This window comes from Pezoporus occidentalis, unplaced genomic scaffold (genome assembly GCF_034315485.1).
Source record: "Pezoporus occidentalis ecotype Australia unplaced genomic scaffold, CSIRO_AGI_Poc_V1 ctg64, whole genome shotgun sequence".
NCBI lineage: Eukaryota > Metazoa > Chordata > Aves > Psittaciformes > Psittacidae > Pezoporus > Pezoporus occidentalis.
Window position 1 is genome coordinate 2,922,384 of NW_026915987.1, and position 16,241 is coordinate 2,938,624.

General features: G+C 48.1%; 1 protein-coding gene across 11 annotated transcripts in view; it reads right to left on the reverse strand.

The window, feature by feature from the left end:
* CACNA1B (calcium voltage-gated channel subunit alpha1 B) overlaps positions 1-16,241 on the reverse strand; it is a 297,873-nt gene that overhangs the window by 2,789 nt on the left and 278,843 nt on the right. For 8 of the 11 annotated variants that reach the window (XM_062640320.1, XM_062640316.1, XM_062640315.1 and 5 more), the window contains 6 exons: positions 16,085-16,212; positions 14,930-15,056; positions 14,196-14,306; positions 9,959-10,166; positions 9,603-9,814; positions 1,239-5,200 (listed from right to left, as the gene is read on the reverse strand). In XM_062640320.1, the coding sequence (XP_062496304.1) occupies positions 4,670-5,200; positions 9,603-9,814; positions 9,959-10,166; positions 14,196-14,306; positions 14,930-15,056; positions 16,085-16,212 (1,317 nt within the window). In that variant the 3' untranslated portion in view covers positions 1,239-4,669. Of the gene's footprint in view, positions 1-1,238; positions 5,201-9,602; positions 9,815-9,958; positions 10,167-14,195; positions 14,307-14,929; positions 15,057-16,084; positions 16,213-16,241 lie in introns of those variants that run through there. The other 3 variants (XM_062640318.1, XM_062640319.1, XM_062640317.1) reach the window with 3 other exon arrangements.

A 16,241-nucleotide genomic window follows, 5' to 3' on the forward strand; every position in this document is an offset into this window, starting at 1 on the left:
TGGAAGGGACCTTAAAGCTCCTCCAGCTCCAACCCCTGCCACGGGCAGGGACACCTTCCACTAGAGCAGCTTGCTCCAAGCCCCATCCAGCCTGACCTGTCCAACCTTCTTCTGCTCAGTGCAAGCCTCTGGAGTAGAAACTTCAAGGTACAGTCAAGCAGTAGCAGTATTCTCTATTCTACAAGTGCTATACCCTGGACACATGGCACCTCCTGACACCAATCCACCCCCATGTGCTACTCATTGACATGCCCAAGCCTACCTGAAGTAGCACCCAGAATGCTTGTTGAGAGTAGATTTAAGGTATAATAAGGGTTAATGCTAAAGGGAGCTACATGCCCAATAGTTTTGTGCATCAACAACAACCACCTGGAAGGAAACAACTACTGCCAGACTTTGTAATCCTCCGCTTATGCAAGTTTGCTGCCTATTGGACTCCAGGAACTGTAATCATAGACTCAGAGAATGGTTTGTGTTGGAAGGGCCCTTAAAGCTCCTCCAGCTCCAACTCCTGCCACGGGCAGGGACACCTTCCACTAGAGCAGCTTGCTCCAAGCCCCTGTGTCCAACCTGGCCTTGAACACTGCCAGGGATGGGGCAGCCACAGCTTCTCTGGGCACCCTGTGCCAGCGCCTCAGCACCCTCACAGGGAAGAGCTTCTGCCTTAGATCTAACCTGAACTTCCTGGTTCAGTTTGAGCCCATCACCCCTTGTCCTGTCACTGCAGTCTCTGATGAAGAGTCCGTCTCCAGCAGCCTTGTAGCCCCCTTTAGATACTGGAAGGCTCCTGTGGTAACACAGCTATAATAATACATAAACTCCATGCTGGCACCACACTGCAAAAGCAAATCTGCAAACACCTCCCTGCTCAGACCCAGCACCTGTGAAGCCCCTATGGAAGCACACACAAGAGGTGGCCAATTTCTTCCAGCCTCCCAGTTTGAGCTCAGTTAGAGCCAGTGATCTCAGGGGCTCTCCCTCACTGTGGTGGCCAGGCCAAGCTGCCTCCCACGGCACTGGCCGGGCTCAGGATGGGGTGTCCCTGTCACCATGCACACTGCACACACCGTCTTGGAATTGGTCAGGTTTGGTTTTTTTTTGCTAAGTTTTTATTTTAATTCAAGGACTTTGCTTCATACAAAATGTAATTGTAGAAACAACTGCAGAATTCAAAGTTTGGCTGATAAATGTTACTCAGGCAGCAAACTAGGCAATCACAGAACCTTATTTTTTCTTCATTTTGTTTTTTCCCCCTTTTTTTTTTGGGTAAAGTTCCACTTGTGTTGCATTGTTGGAACTTTCATCGTTTTTAACACTGTTTTTTTAAATATAAAGTTTTGCAACAAACCCCCAATTTATATCAAATATAATTAAAAATTAACAACTGATGAATACATTGTATCAAAAAAGTACGAAGATAAACATTTTCCATGCACATACTTTTTTTATAGATATGTATATATGTATATATTTTACATGCAAACATTACTTAGTCAAAGTACAGCCAATACGAGACTGGTTTCTGGATGCAGAAAACTGATTGGTGCAATTCAAGTTTGGCAACTCACTATGAGGATTCTTGGAAATATCATGTATGCATTGAAGAGACAGCAGAGAGGCTGTAAAAAAAGGGGGGAAAAGGGTTATGAACAACTGTGGTCAGGCTTGTCTGTCACTGGCATCGACCCCTACGAGGCAGGTGGAGGACTGGACAACTTGAGGTTCTTCTTCATGTTCTACCTAAGAATTGGAGTGACCCAAGGGCCATGGGTTTTGGCTGTGCGCTTCCAGATGGTGTGTTAGTGTGGGACTGGGGGCTTGAGTGTCTACAATGGTAGAGGAAGGGGAAAGACAAAGTTTTTCCATATGGAAAGACACCTCTTTTGCTTTCCAGTTTGGGTACAATGTTTGCATGCACTGGCAGAGAGATTGTGGTTTCCCTCTCCTTTACTTCCTGGAGTAAAATAGGAACATTTTCATTAAAATCCCAAATAAAGTGTTTGTGCCTTCATATAAGGAAAATGTATAAAACATTTGGTCACAATCATGCTGAAGCCTGAAACAGGAAAATCCAGCAGATAAAGCTACAGAATGGATGAAGGTCTTTCGGGCTGTTGGTGGTTTGGATGTGTTTCTGAACGTGTCATCTTGTTGCATAGCCCTCCGTTTGCAAATCACAGCTGTTACCCACGGCAGCCCTCCGGCTACTGCACTTCCTTTATTCAAAGTGCACACAAATACAGAGACAGAGATATAGACAGGAGTTATCCTTTAGCAGAATCCAGGGATGAGATTAGCCAGAGATTATTATTTAGTAACAGAACAAAACAAAACAGAAAACCACAGAAGGAAACGAAAACAGGTTGAATTTACTCAACAGAAGAGCTACAGATGTGAAGAACCACCCTACAGCAGACTGCTCCCTGCCTGAGGCTGAAACACTTGCTGAGAGCATGAGAGCATTGTGGTAGCATCCCATACCCTCCAATCACCCCAGATACAAAAGGAATCCCCAGGGTCCAGCAGGGTCAACACCCATCCTAAGAAGTTTCACAGTTCTGGGGCTTGATAGATCCTCTGAAAAAAATCAGCTGTCCAACCCTCTCTTCTTCCCTATCATTGCTTTTAGTGGTGTGCTCATCTGGCACCTCCCACCCATTCTCTTTCAACCTTTTGTCAGCATACTACAGGTCCCTGTGCCCCAGATTAGCCCTACAATGGTTCATCAGACCCATGGACACAAGGTCCTGCCCAGGACTTTTCCTTCAGTGCTCCCTCCCCAGCAGCACGTCGTATTTGCCCTTTTCCCAAGGCTCAAAGTGCAGAAATCCACATGTGCACGAAAGAAAGAAATCATCCAACACAAGAGTCATTGCGAGAACACAAAAATCTCATCCCTGAGAATCAGAGTTAGAGGTTTTGCTTTGTATTATCATTATTTTAACCTTCTCTTAACAGGCAATAAACCCAAGACTCTCTCCAACTGCCCTCAACACAAGTTATGCACCATGGAACATGGCCAGAGCTCTCGCAGCCCGACTGCGACTTGACACGCAGTGTGAAGGACACTGCTTCTCCTGCAAGAGAAGAGCTTCTCTGCAGATGCTGTACTTTTCCACCTGCATCTCTCCCGCAGGACCTAAACACTGGTCAATGAGAAAAGGCCGGGTTTGTTTGCTGCAACCACACCCCTCCTACCCAGAAAAGTACAGGTAGATATATAAAAAAGAAGAAGAAATAAAAAGGCCAACAAAACCCAAACCAACCCCAAAGCATCTTTGCCTTCCCCACTGTAAGCTTCCAACCTGGCACTGCGATACCCAGCACCATGCCGCGGTACCCCGGGGCCCTGCCCTCCCTCCCCTCCTGCTCCTCCCCACGCTCGCCTCAAGGGCTGATGCATCGAAGCGAGAGGTTGCATCATCGCTGTGAAAGATTTCAAAGGTTAGGCACTTAGTAGTGAACAACTGGAGCATTCGGTAGAAACGGTGGGACCTGGAATGACAATTGGACTAATTCTCTACATAAAGAGTAATTTTTTTTCCTTTTTTTTTCTTTTTTTTTTTTACTGTACAATTTACAAAAATGCACACAATGAAAAGTTAAAGTTCTATCTAATAGCTTGATATAAAACCAATAACATTTTCTTCTTCTCATCCCTAACCTTTTTCCTCCTTTTTTTTTTGTCTGGGTTTGTCTATTTTTTAGTTGTTTTTTTGTTGTTTTTTTTTTTGCTAAATCAAGCTTATATTGTAAACAAGACAAAACAGTGAGGGCGTGTTGCGGTCAACAGGAGAGAGGGACGGAAAGAGAAGTCTCAGCAGCAAGGAAACAGTCCTTACAAAGTAGCTCTCTTGTGGCTTTATCATGTGTCAGTGTGAAGGACCCAACGTGGTGAGTGAAGTAAAAGAGATCCACACGGCAGCGGTGTCGGAGCAGAGTCCCAGCTGCCTCAATGCTCAGGCAGCTCTGGAGCATGGCACTGGCTCTGCCGACAAGGATTGCTGTGGCTGAACATCAAGTCCCAGTGGACTGTCCTTTGTTCTGGTCTGTGTTTCTCCTCTCCCAGTTTCGTGGGTAGATCTCTTCCATCTTAGCGGTGAGCGGGATAAACCGCGGATACGAGCTTTGTTCATGTGTTGTGTCCATTTGCAACTCCCAGACTCCCACCCTGACCAGGGGCAAAAACAGAATGTGAAATCAAGTCAGAAACAGCCCAAACAAAAACCAGTGCCAATCTCGGGAAGGGTCGACTGTCTGCTCTTCTGATGTGGAAGGTGAGGACCGCTCTTCTCTTGGCTTCTCACTCGTGTTGCAGACTTGGCATCTGGTGCGTGTCTCTGAACTAGACAAGGCAGTAGGGAGGCGACAGGGGGAGAGAGATGCACTCCACACGCTGCCTTCCCCCTAAGGAGGGAGCCTTCTGCCTCCATTTGTCTAGTGAAAAACAAAAAGAAAACAAACAAAAAAAAAGAAAAACTAAAGAAAAATTGAAGAGAGAGGCTGCAGGAGCGTCTCCAGACCTGGGGGCAGAGCAGTTCTTGCAATAGGGGCTACCCCGTGGGTACCCTCCAGCCCCGGGCACTGCGCGCATCGGAGCGCACAGCCTTCCAGATGATAAAACTCATCGATTTTAAGCACGCACACTTTGAAGGGTTTTGCCACTCCGCTAGCACCAGTCATCCTCATCGGCTTCGTGGTAGTAGCTACGTCCTCTGGTGCCAGTCCCGGGGCCCGTGTTGAGACCCAGCGTGTAATGGTAACCGTTGGGCACCCTGCGGATTTGGTGAGATTGGGAGGTCAAGGAGGAGACGTAAGAAGTCCTTGAGGACCGTCCCGAGTTGGTGGCCACGGCCTCCTCGAAGGTGAGCGTGTCCTCCGGCACCGCATGGTAGGGGCTGTCGGCGTCGTCGCGGTGGCCCAGGTAGGGGTCGGAGCCGATGCGGGCCACCACCGGCGGCTGCTGGTCCCCCCGCAGCAGCGCGTTGTGCTCGGACAAGCCGCGGCTCAGGCGTCCCGGGGAGAAGGTGGGCAGGACAGGTTGGAAAGTGGTGAAGTGCACGGGCGAGGAGTTAGCGGTCTTGTAAGTGATGCTGGGGCGTGGGGTGAGTGGAGTCTGTGGGAGCTGCCTCCGACCCCGGCATGGGGTACTAGCACCAGATGTCGACAGCAAGGGGCTCCCATTAACTGAACCACTGCCCTACATAAAAATTGGAACAAAGCAAAGCAGAAAATAAAAAAGGGAAACACCGGACAAACACAAAGGCAGGCAGGTACAGAACAGAAGGAGAAGCAACAGAAGGGAGAGACGAGTCACAAGAGGAAAGAAAAGCAAAAGAAAAAAGAGAGAGTTTAGACAAGCACAGTCAGGGGGAGGAGGTTCTCGAGAAGTAATTCAACACGAGATGTAAAGAGCTGGAGAACTCTGAGAGAGGTGAGTAGGAACAGAAACGATCAGAGCATCAGTAGGACGCAAACTGGCACATGGCTCCGACAGAAGGGGACACTGTCCAGAGGGAAGGCACCCACACCACACACGGGCTCGACATGCTCCTTACCTGGACTAGGCTGAAGCAGCTCAAAACCTAGGGATTTATTGTGGTTTGCAAACAGAGTGTGGCAAAACAGCACTTTTGGCTTTTGGGTGGATTTCTGCAGGATTTCCCCCATGGATGCTGATGTTGGGGGTCATTTCTGTGGTTAAAATGGGGTTATGTGGCAGGAGGATTTGGGGACAGGCTATTTTTTTGCTGGCTTGGGAATGAAATGCATTTCGATTAAATAGGCACTTTCTGAACCAAGAACAAAATGCCTTTTAGATGGGCTTTAACTAACAAGTTCCTTAAACAAAAACCTAGAATCGTCATAGAGTAACAGACTGGTTTGGGTTGGAAAAGAATTGAAAGTTCATCCAGTTCTAACCCCCTGCCATGGGCAGAGATAGTAAAATGTGTTTATCTTCTCCTCTTTAATATTACACATTTGATTTTCGAGTGGTAGAAGATTCTGGCAGCTTCCTGAGTTACTAACAGGGAAACTTGGGAGTGAACTAAGCTACACTAAGTCAAAAAATGTCAGGACTGGGGAGGAGCAGGCCCTTGTTTTGGCATTGCTGTTTCCATTCTCCCAGGGCACTACATGAAAAGTCCTGTGAGCCCATCTGAAAACCCTCTCAGCCTTTCATGACCTAACGTTTTGACAGCAGACCTTTAATTTGTAAAGAGCAGCTTTTCCTCACTATAGCAATATCAGGTTGTTGGTTGTTGGGCTGTCAATCAGTGCTTGTTCTGCTCTGCTTGGCTTTGCCAGCATAGATTTCAGGGTGATCCCAGCAGTACTGGAGGCTCCCAGCCCAGCAGCTGCATGGAGAAGCTATTTGAGCTGCTGGTGCCATGAGTCATAGAATCACAGACTTCCAGCCTGGTTTGGGTTGGAAGGGACCTTAAAGCTCCTCCAGCTCCAACCCCTGCCACGGACAGGGACCCCTTCCACTAGAGCAGCTTGCTCCAAGCCCCTGTGTCCAACCTGGCCTTGAACACTGCCAGGGATGGGGCAGCCACAGCTTCTCTGGGCACCCTGTGCCAGCGCCTCAGCACCCTCAGAGTAAAGAGCTTCCTCTTTATATCTAACCTGAACTTCCCCTGTTTGTCATGCCATGTCTATCTGAAGAAGAGGCGATACCCACATGATCAGAGCAGTGTGCTGTCACTCACAGTAGCCCTGCCCTCTGCAGACATCAGGGACTGATGCAGCTGCTACTCATGCTGCTGGACCAATGACTCCTGTCTTTCTCAGCCTGGAAACCAAGTCTTTACCTTTTTATTCTTTCATTTTCACCTTCTCCCTTCTCTGGCTTCCCCACGTTTCAGCCTTACTCTGCTACAGACAAGTATTCCCATCACAGGCACCTGCCACTTGACCAAGCTGCCTCCCACCACCTGCATCCCATGGTGATTGAGATGAAGGTGGCCACCACCCAGTGACCTGCAACCTTCCAACACCCAGGGGAAGATGATCAGTTTTTTCTGAAGGTTGAGCACCTCAAAATTGCAATTTGTATGTGAAAAAAAACCAAACAACAAAAAAAAAGCAGAACTAAGAGATAAATCTGTATTTCTTTTTGTAAGGTTTCCAAGCTTCTTTTATCCAGCACCATTGTAAAAAATACAGTAAGATCTATATTCAAAGTGTCTAAGAAGATCCTTCCTGCTAAAACATTTTGAAATTCCAAGTAGATTCATCTCATTTTTAAAAATGCTTTTCCCAGATTCATCCTGAAATGGGATTTCTATTGAACAATTTATCTGTATTGAAAAGGAAACCTGTCTTGAAAAGTGAAATAATTAATAGAATATGATAACATTTCTATGTGTCAAACTCAAGCATTGTGTGTTGACCCCAAAATGATGAAAAGTTCATGGCTTGGTTCCCTTATCTCCTTCTTTTGTACTGAAAAAACCTCTGAAGAGCTTCTCTTTGAACATGCCCTGATTTTTGACTTGGCTGTTGCTGGAATGGAGCCACCTTGTTGGCAGCGTGAAGCTCAAGCCAGCTTCCTCCAGGGACCTGGGGACATGCTGCGTCAGAGCTCCTGGGAGAAGCTGCTTCTCCTGAGGAGAGGGACAGACTAACAAAGAAAATAGTGCAGGGGTTTACATGCACCTTGTTATGGAGCCAAAACAACACAGGAAATGAACTGACAGAGCTTCTTGCAGACACTTTATGAAGACAAAAGGTCTTCATCTCATTGGGACAGAAATGACCTGATGGCTTGGATGGTATTTTTGATCTGTTTTTCTTTCCAGAGCAAACAGGGGTCTATCAGCAGGGATCTATCAGCAGCTCCACTCAAAGCAGGTATCATGTGAGTGGATAAAATGCATGGACCCCAAAACAACAAGCTTTCTCCTCTCTGCCTTACTAAACGCACACGTGGAGCAATGCAGACTTCACTGGAACAGGTTTATAAAAGGCTGCTGATGCTCTAATGCTGAATGTCTATGAACTACGGCAAGACTTCAGTCTTTTAGTGAAGACATATGTGATATTCAAAGTCCTGAGCACGCAAGAATGGAGAGGCGTCATACTGAAAATCAGTGGCATTTTCCTGCCTCTCAAAGCAGGGGGGAAATGAAGAAATGGAAATAAAAACTCATCTGAAAAAAAAAATCAGATGAAGGCCAGCTGGGGGGTGCAGCAACCAGAAATGGAAAAGACCCACCGTGGGTGCATCAGAACCAGTCCTGTGTAAAGGTTGAACTTGAAGTTCTTAGATGCCTTTTTCCAACTTGTTGATTCTGTGACTCTATCAGGCCTTACCCTGATGTCCCATCTCCTCCTGGGAGAGAATGGTTGTGCAAAGCATGTCCTATTCCCTGTGTCTCCAGAGCTGCATGGCAGCAGCCCCCAGGCACTCACTACAGCGCAGAGCACCTGATGCTGCTAAAGACCTTGCAAGGAGAGAGAAAGGCATGGTACAGGGTAAGGAGACAAAAAGCTGCTTCGTTTTGCAGCTAATGGGACACTATGAAGCCTTGTCATTTAAACCATAAGATGGTTTGGGTTACAAAGGAGCTTAAGCTCATTCAGTTCCACAGGCAGGGACACCTTCCACTAGAGCAGCTTGCTCCAAGCCCCTGTGTCCAGCCTGGCCTTGAACACTGCCAGGGATGGGGCAGCCACAGCTTCCTGGGCAAACCCTTCCCCTGGGCTCAAACTCATGAACACAGGATTTCCTCCTGCTCCCCAGGTGCTGATGTTGCTCCAGGGCTGACGGCATCACCCACGTCCTCCCCAGGCACCCAGCCTGTCACACACCAGCTGCTAACGTGGGGAGACTTTGGAGAGTGGCCAAAGCCTCCCTCCTGGCACAGGGGCTGTCTGAACCCTGAGATGTTTGTGGGGAGCACCCTTCGCCCCAGGTCCTGCCTTCACCTACATTCCTCCTCTCCCTTACTGGGATTCCTCCTCCCAGATGGATGTTAAATAGGTTAAAAGGGACTTTCCCCTCAATTTTCAGTAAACGAACCTGTTCCACAATACAGCTCTGAAGCCCACGCAACAGCAATTGGAAAATGCTGCTAACACGAGCAAACTGTGCTGAAGTCACAGCTCTGGCTGCCTGCAGACCCTATACTGCAGTACATTGGCTTGGCCAAGGATTTCTTTGGCAGCCATCAGATGTCTGTGCAAGGGCAGCAGTAGGTGCCGGATTAAGGCTGGCGGAAGAACATTCAGCTCAGTTGCCCATGTCCCATAGCACACTACCTGTCTCAGATACACTTTCTTCACCAGCATCAAGAACTGTCGGTTCTCATGTCTCCCAGGCTTTGCTGAAACCATGAGCAAGGGTGTCCCTGGCAGTGAGATCTCTGCACAATGCCTTGAGTCACTCACTCTGTAGATGACTTCTGAAGAGCCATCCAGTGACATTTCCATGCCTGTTTTGGATGTGAAGGACCAAGCAAGACCTCAATGGCTTAATCTGCTGCTTCCTGGCCTTCCTTCCCCATTATTGTCTCCTGTGTTTTAAGCAAAACGTGGGAATGCACATACATCCCTGGAAGACCTTAGAGCTCTTTTCCCACCCCGCATCTCCTCACCTGTCTGTGTGGACCTTGCTCTGGCCCTCCGTTGGGTGAGGTGGGCCTGCTCTGATCAGCAGACTTGGGCTGAGAACGGTCCCGGCTGCCGTAGCGGTCGCAGGAGTAGAAGCGCTGCTTTTCAGAGGAGGAGGAAGAGTGCTGCTTCCTCTCTTGGGACCGGCCGCGTTCCTGCTTCTTGTCCTTGGAAGAAGACTCCCCAGAATGGGCCACTGAAAGAACGTTTGTTGGGGGTCACCAACATGGGAGGAACTCCCAAGTGTGGGGCAGACAGGACCCCAAATCACACTAGATGACTGCTGTGCCTCCTGGAGGGAGGAGGACAAGGGACAAATCCTGGTTTGCAAAGCACTTACCAGCTTGTCCATCGGCCAGCTGATGGGGGGACCTGTCCAAGGACTTCTGCTTCTTCTCTTTCCGCCGGTGGCAGCGGTGGTGGTGGTGGTGATGTACTTGTTCCGGCGGCATGCGCTCCAAGGAGTACTCGTAGAGGTGCATGGGGTGAGGACGCTGCGGGGTCAGCGTGGAGACGGAGCGCTTCATGGGGCTTGTGTCCGGGATGGGCTGCAAGGCAGATGGAGGGATATGGAGCAGGGTGAGAGCAGGAGCTGCACCGTGCTCAGAGGCTTGTTTCCCACCATGGGGAGGGTTATACGGGAAGAGAAAGGGGAAGGGAGGGGAAGGAGAAAAATGGTTAATTGTGTATAACCGGGATGGGCAGAAGGACTTGTGCTACATTTGAGGAGCAAATAGGATCTCCATTTGCTGAAAGGGGTTTTACTTTTAGCAGAGTGCAACCCACGGGGTGCAGAGCGATATGCAGCACTTCACACCAAACATAGCATCACAGGAGGCAGCGGTGGACCAGCAGGGGCATAGGGCAGCACAATAGCCAAGCATTTCACAAAGAGAATTCTCCAAGACTAGTTTCACCCAAAGCTGCTTCAGGGCCTCTGGTCATCCCAAAGCAACTCCAAAGAGGAAAGCAGGAAAGCGTTGCTGGGCATCAAACAGAGGGAGCAAGCTCAGGAATAAGTGAGAAAGATACAGGCTAAGCCACTGAGGAATTACTTCTATCTCCCTGCAATTGAGAACATCTCCCATTAAACATTTAAACCTTTCTTGTCCCACCATCACTCCCTGAGGCCCACGAGCCTGCAACAAGTGGGATAGCATGTATGTCCTCAAATTCTAACGGTATTTCCGAAAACGACTACTTGGGTTTGCTATTTCTGTTTTCAAATCATTTGTGTCCAAACATCTGGACACTAAGCACAGTAACACAGCTTCCCACTGGCATTGCTGGACCCTGTCCCTGTGCCAGTGGCAGCTCCAGACTCTGCTCCCTTCCCTTTAGGTTCAAGCCTTTATAAAGATGCTCTGCAGAAACAAAGACAAGTGGGCTACAGGACAGCTGTTCTCACAGTCTTTTCCTTCCCTACTACCTACTCACCAACTGTGAAGCTCAGAAAAGGAGGACAATTCCTGTGTGTCCTCCTCTTTCACTCTGCTGGCCTCTGTGGTGGAGACGGGGCTTCACCCATCCTCTAGAGCCTTCCCTGGGTCTATCCCTGCATCAAAGCTGCATGGCAGAGGAAGGAAGGACCTCAGAGCACAGTGGTCCTACCGATGGGGAAGGAGCTCAGAACATCCTCCAGTCCCTCAGCTCTTCCTCTTGTTTGAATTCACAACCCAGTATATATGCCTCCAATGACCGTTCTCGCAGAACATTTACTCTGTTAGCAGTAACCTTTCCAAAGAGCCCTGTATTATTTTTACTGTCTATGCTATTTTGTTTGCTTATCCCAAAATTCGGATCTCTGCTGTCCTATGATATTTACACAATGCAAAGCTGGTTGCTTCACAGCTCTGTTCCTTATTTTGAGTGGAAGAACTGTTGCAGAGGGATTATGTTGCGTGCAAAGGTACAGTCAGGCTGAAATTTTGTTTGATGCTCTGTCCCATACTATAAGTTGCCCAAATGTTGGTGCTGCCCACCAAAAGATGCAGTGCTAGAGACGGAAAGCTCTTCAGGCACTTCTGGGGTAGGGCAGCAGTGCTGTGCTGCCCTTGTCGCCTTCTGTGGCCCTTGCTGTGTGGGCAAGAAGTACACTGAAGAGCTTCATGATTGTCCTCCTTGCTTACTGTTGAGCCTGAAGATGGAGGAAGGCAGAGGGAGCTGTAAACTGGATAGCCTGATGGGCAAAAAAGTGACAAGTGAGACTACTTCCCATCAAAAACACTTGTCCGTATTTCTTCAATCCATTGGGGGTTGGACTAGATGACCTTGGAAGGTCCCTTCCAACCCAAACTATTCCATGATCTACCAGGAAGAAGATGACAAACATTTCCCATCAAAAAATAGCCAAATTGATAGGAATTAACATTTTCTTTGGACCTGATTCTGTCCTTATTCCAGGGACAAAAGTCTCCCTGCCACTAATGGGAAGTGGCAAAGCAATGAACACCCTTCTACAGCTCTTGACTCTTGCTACGTTAACAGGGCTCCCCCCACAAGCCTTGGGAGACTGCACCATAACCCTCCAGAGAGTCACTCATTGCTTCTTCATTACCAACCCCATTGTTTTCACTTCCTAAATTCGTGTGCAAAAGGCAGAGAGAAACAAATAAATAAGCAAACCAAACAAACTCCCTTTTACAGCGTGCAGCGTGCAACAGTGGATTGAGGGAACGGCAGCAAAGGGAGAAGAGAGAGCGGTTGAGTCGCTGTGACATTGGGCTCCAAATGAGAAGGGGGAAAAAAGTAAAGGGTTAAGGAAGGTTCATTATTTCTTAACAGGAATCGAATAGGATACAACTTAGTGGAAACTACATACTGCTAGGTAACTCCCCGGTGACCGTGCTTTGCTCCTCTGCAAACAATTCGGACAAGATGAGAGACATTATTTGAAGCAGCCCCACAGTACAGCCAGTGTCAGACATCACGGGAGATGGGCAGCAGACACGATGACGACAAGGGAGGGAGGAGGGCAACAAAGAGGTGAGGTTGGGAGCATAGGAAGGTTTGGGGTTAAAAAGAGGAACATAAAAAGAGAAGTAACAGGCAAACGGAAAGGGAGACATCCAGAAACAGAGAGCATTACAAATAAGAGTTATAAGAAAGTCAAGATTTGGTGAGGGGAGCAGAAGCAGCATGTGAGAAGGGAAGGCGGAGGGCATGGAGGGGGAAGACACACACAGAAAGTACATCAGTTATTCAGCTGAAGCTACAACTGCCAAAACATTGTATTATTAAATGAGGTTAGATCTGCTCAGATATTAAAGGCCTGATTCATAAGATCAGACAGCTTTCACGTGGGGCAGCTGGGGAACACCTACCATGCTCCCATGGGAGACGCTCACCTCTGCAAATGTCTGAGTGCAATGGAGAGCAGCTCCCCAAGGGAAGGCTGGTGCTGCTGGCATTGCTGCTGCCAACTGCACTGCCTTGGAAGGGAAGATTCAACTTACGGTCTAGAATAAAGGACAACTTTGTTCTGGGAAGGGGGGAAGGGAGGGAATACAGGTTTGCTTTGGGGTCTGTTTCTTTTATTAAACATGTTGAGAGGTGCTCCTGATAAGGCAGAGTCTCAGCTCTCATAGAAAGGGTGCAGTTTTTGAAGTCAAAGCTGACAGCTGATGAAGTGTAGCTTATGCCAGCCTGAGCACGTCAGCAGAAAGATGACATCCATTGGAACCATTGCTGGGAATGCAATACACAGGCTTTTAGATTTATCTTTCACGTTCTGCTTCCCACAGAGAGCAGCAGAAACAGCCCACAAACATGGGCTGCTCACCCCTGGCTGTATGAATCAAGCCCTTTGAATGAGAGACACACAGCTATGAGTGGTGAGATGTTCTGACACACAGGAGGCAGGACAGTGGCTGACAAGCATCTGGGACAACAAGCTAGCAATGAACATGTGAAATGCCCAGAAATGATCTGTGGAAACCATGACTTCCTATGCACTAAGTAGCCTTCACATGGTGCTGTAAAAGTCGACTCCAGTGATGAGATTTCTGCACAAGAAGTTAAACAAGGGAAATCCTCAACATTTTCCTGACCAAAGTCACAATACATACTGTAAGAAGATGAAAACCAGGGAGGATTCTTAGTGTCTCAGTTCAGCCTTCCAGGCACAGGCTCCCTGGTATTGTTTGTACCTACTACATCCATCAAAGAGATGAGCATGCTCATCTCCAGCTTGCTTTATGGCTATGCCTTAACTGTCTGGATAGATGGCACGCAACAGTCAATGGAAAACACACCTTCCAGGAATACAGGCTGGCAAACAGTATCATCCCCAGTCAATAAGAATAGACACTCTTGGGTAGGTAGTCCTCAGTAAGCTACCCAGACAGAGGGATTTCTCTGGGTCACTTTTTTGCTACAACCAGGGATGAGTAAAGCTGGGGACTACACGTGAGTCCCTGCCATCCAAGCATGAAGGCTGGTTACCTGTCTCCAGGTTCAGCATGTCTTTCAAAACAAGTATTGACAAGCGACTTCCAAGGGCACAGAAAGCAGAGAGAAGGTACTGAGCTCCTGCCCCACTCCTGGTCTCCCACCGCCGGTGGATCTCCCTTGCTCACCTGAGTTTCAGCAGCCAGGCGCGGCATGGAAGCTGCCCGCCCCTGGCTCTCCAGGCCTGGTTGGTGCTCTCCATTGGCAAGTGTGGGGCTGATTTCCCTCATTTCTACCACCTGGTCAGAACAAGGAATGGTTTCAGTTAGCAAGAACATGAACATGAGCTTTGAAGGCATCATTTGAGCAGGCTGCTTCTAAGCTTGATTTAATTGTGAAGAGACGCTGATATGGGAAAGAAAGTAAATTAAGAGCTATGGAGCACCCGTGTTACTCTGTTTACAGTACCCAGGTTATCCTTATCTACAGTGCCCAGGTTTACCCTATCTACAGTGACGTCTTCAACGAGGACAACAGTGGGCCAAGCTCTTCCACCAGCCATGGCAATGAGTCCCAGCAACCCCTCATCTCAGCTTGCACACTGAGGACAATGGAATTGTGACAATGGGACAACTAGGAAGACATAACCTTAAGAAATCTATTACAGCAGACAATTCCATGCAAAGTGTGTCCATATGTACAGCTATCAGACTGTACAGGCTACCGCTACCAGATTTGGGTTTTCTCCAGTTCAAGCAAACCTGGGGTTTTAAGAGACGCAGTAACACTTGTCTCAAGGGACAGAGCTACTGCCTACTGCATTTCACCCAGTTTTTCTAAACATTTTCTAAAATCTCTAAATATCTTTTCTAATATCTCCCACATCTCATTCTGTCTTCACATCTGCACCCTGTTTGCTCACCCGTTCAATGGGGATTTCTTCTGAGTGGCCTCTCTCAAAAGCTGGTGTCCTGGTTTCATAAAACACATCCTGGGTGCGCTGGGTCCCCCAAGAACTGGACTCTTTGATCCCACCTTCTGGGGCTGGCCTGTCAGAAGGAAGAGAGGAAAAAAGATTAACTCTTCTGCATGGAGATTTTTCTTCCTTAATTGTGACGCGGGTAAAGCCCTCAGATACCCTTTGGGATTTCACTTGTGAAACCAGTTACAGGATAGGCACGGCTGCTGGTGAAGCTATAAGGTCCCCTGGGTTTTGACATGGTCACTTCCTATACAGCCTGAAGATCCCACAAGCAACAAGGAAATCAAGCCAGACACCACATTTTTCTTCAGTTAACTAAGGAAAACAGCTTCTGCAGCTTAAGTTCTGATGAAGAAGAATGAAGAATTTTGGAGGTCAGGCAAATTATGCATGCGAGGCCAGTTAGACATTGGTCAAACACATCTGCAGCCATGCTAAAGCACATTCACTGATGCTACAGTGGTACAGGGGACTCTGGGTTTCAGTACAGAGGCTGGTGATGGTTTCCCCGTTAGGGTTAATTAGAACATTTAAACTTCAGATGTCTATCACTAAAAATTCAAAGTGCCTGTGACCCAAGGAAAGTCACCTGAAAAAGAGAATGGATTAGGGATCACCGTTACTATAACTGTTTGGTAAGATCTCTGTGGAGGTATTAGTTTGCACAAAGATGAACCAGTCTGAAGGAGCTCTTGCTGTTACCAAGTGCCCTGAGCTTCAGGGATGACTTTGTTCCCAAGGATCTTTTGATTCCCAAGACCTCACTGCGGTGGTGGTTGGTGGGTCAGGGTTTGCTTGGTTGTTTTACAATGCCCAAATCCCTGTAAACTCACACTTACCATACGGAAAGCTCTCCAACTGAGATTCAGAGGAGAGCACTAAGAAAACCCAACACTAACACCATATGGACAACTGCACCAGGCGTTTTGGTGGCCACCAGTGGCAAATTGTCCCAGCCATGGTGTGGAGGGGCTCCTGGTCTTGGTGTCCCCACCTCCAGAGCGACTGAATGAGCAGTGGCTGGGGTAGGTGGATACACCCTGTGTGCCCCTTCTCTGCCCTACAGCTTTGGTGGGGAGGTCTCGGGATACTCACAAGGCACCCCCATTGTTGAGTGATGCTGAGCTCTTTTGGCGAAGGAAAGCCTTTGCATTGCTGAATGCTGCAGGTTGGGTTTGCTCCAAAGTGGCCTTCAGGGGGTGGAAGAGTGACACCGGTCCAGGCTGTGAAGCACAAGGAGAGGTTGTCAGAA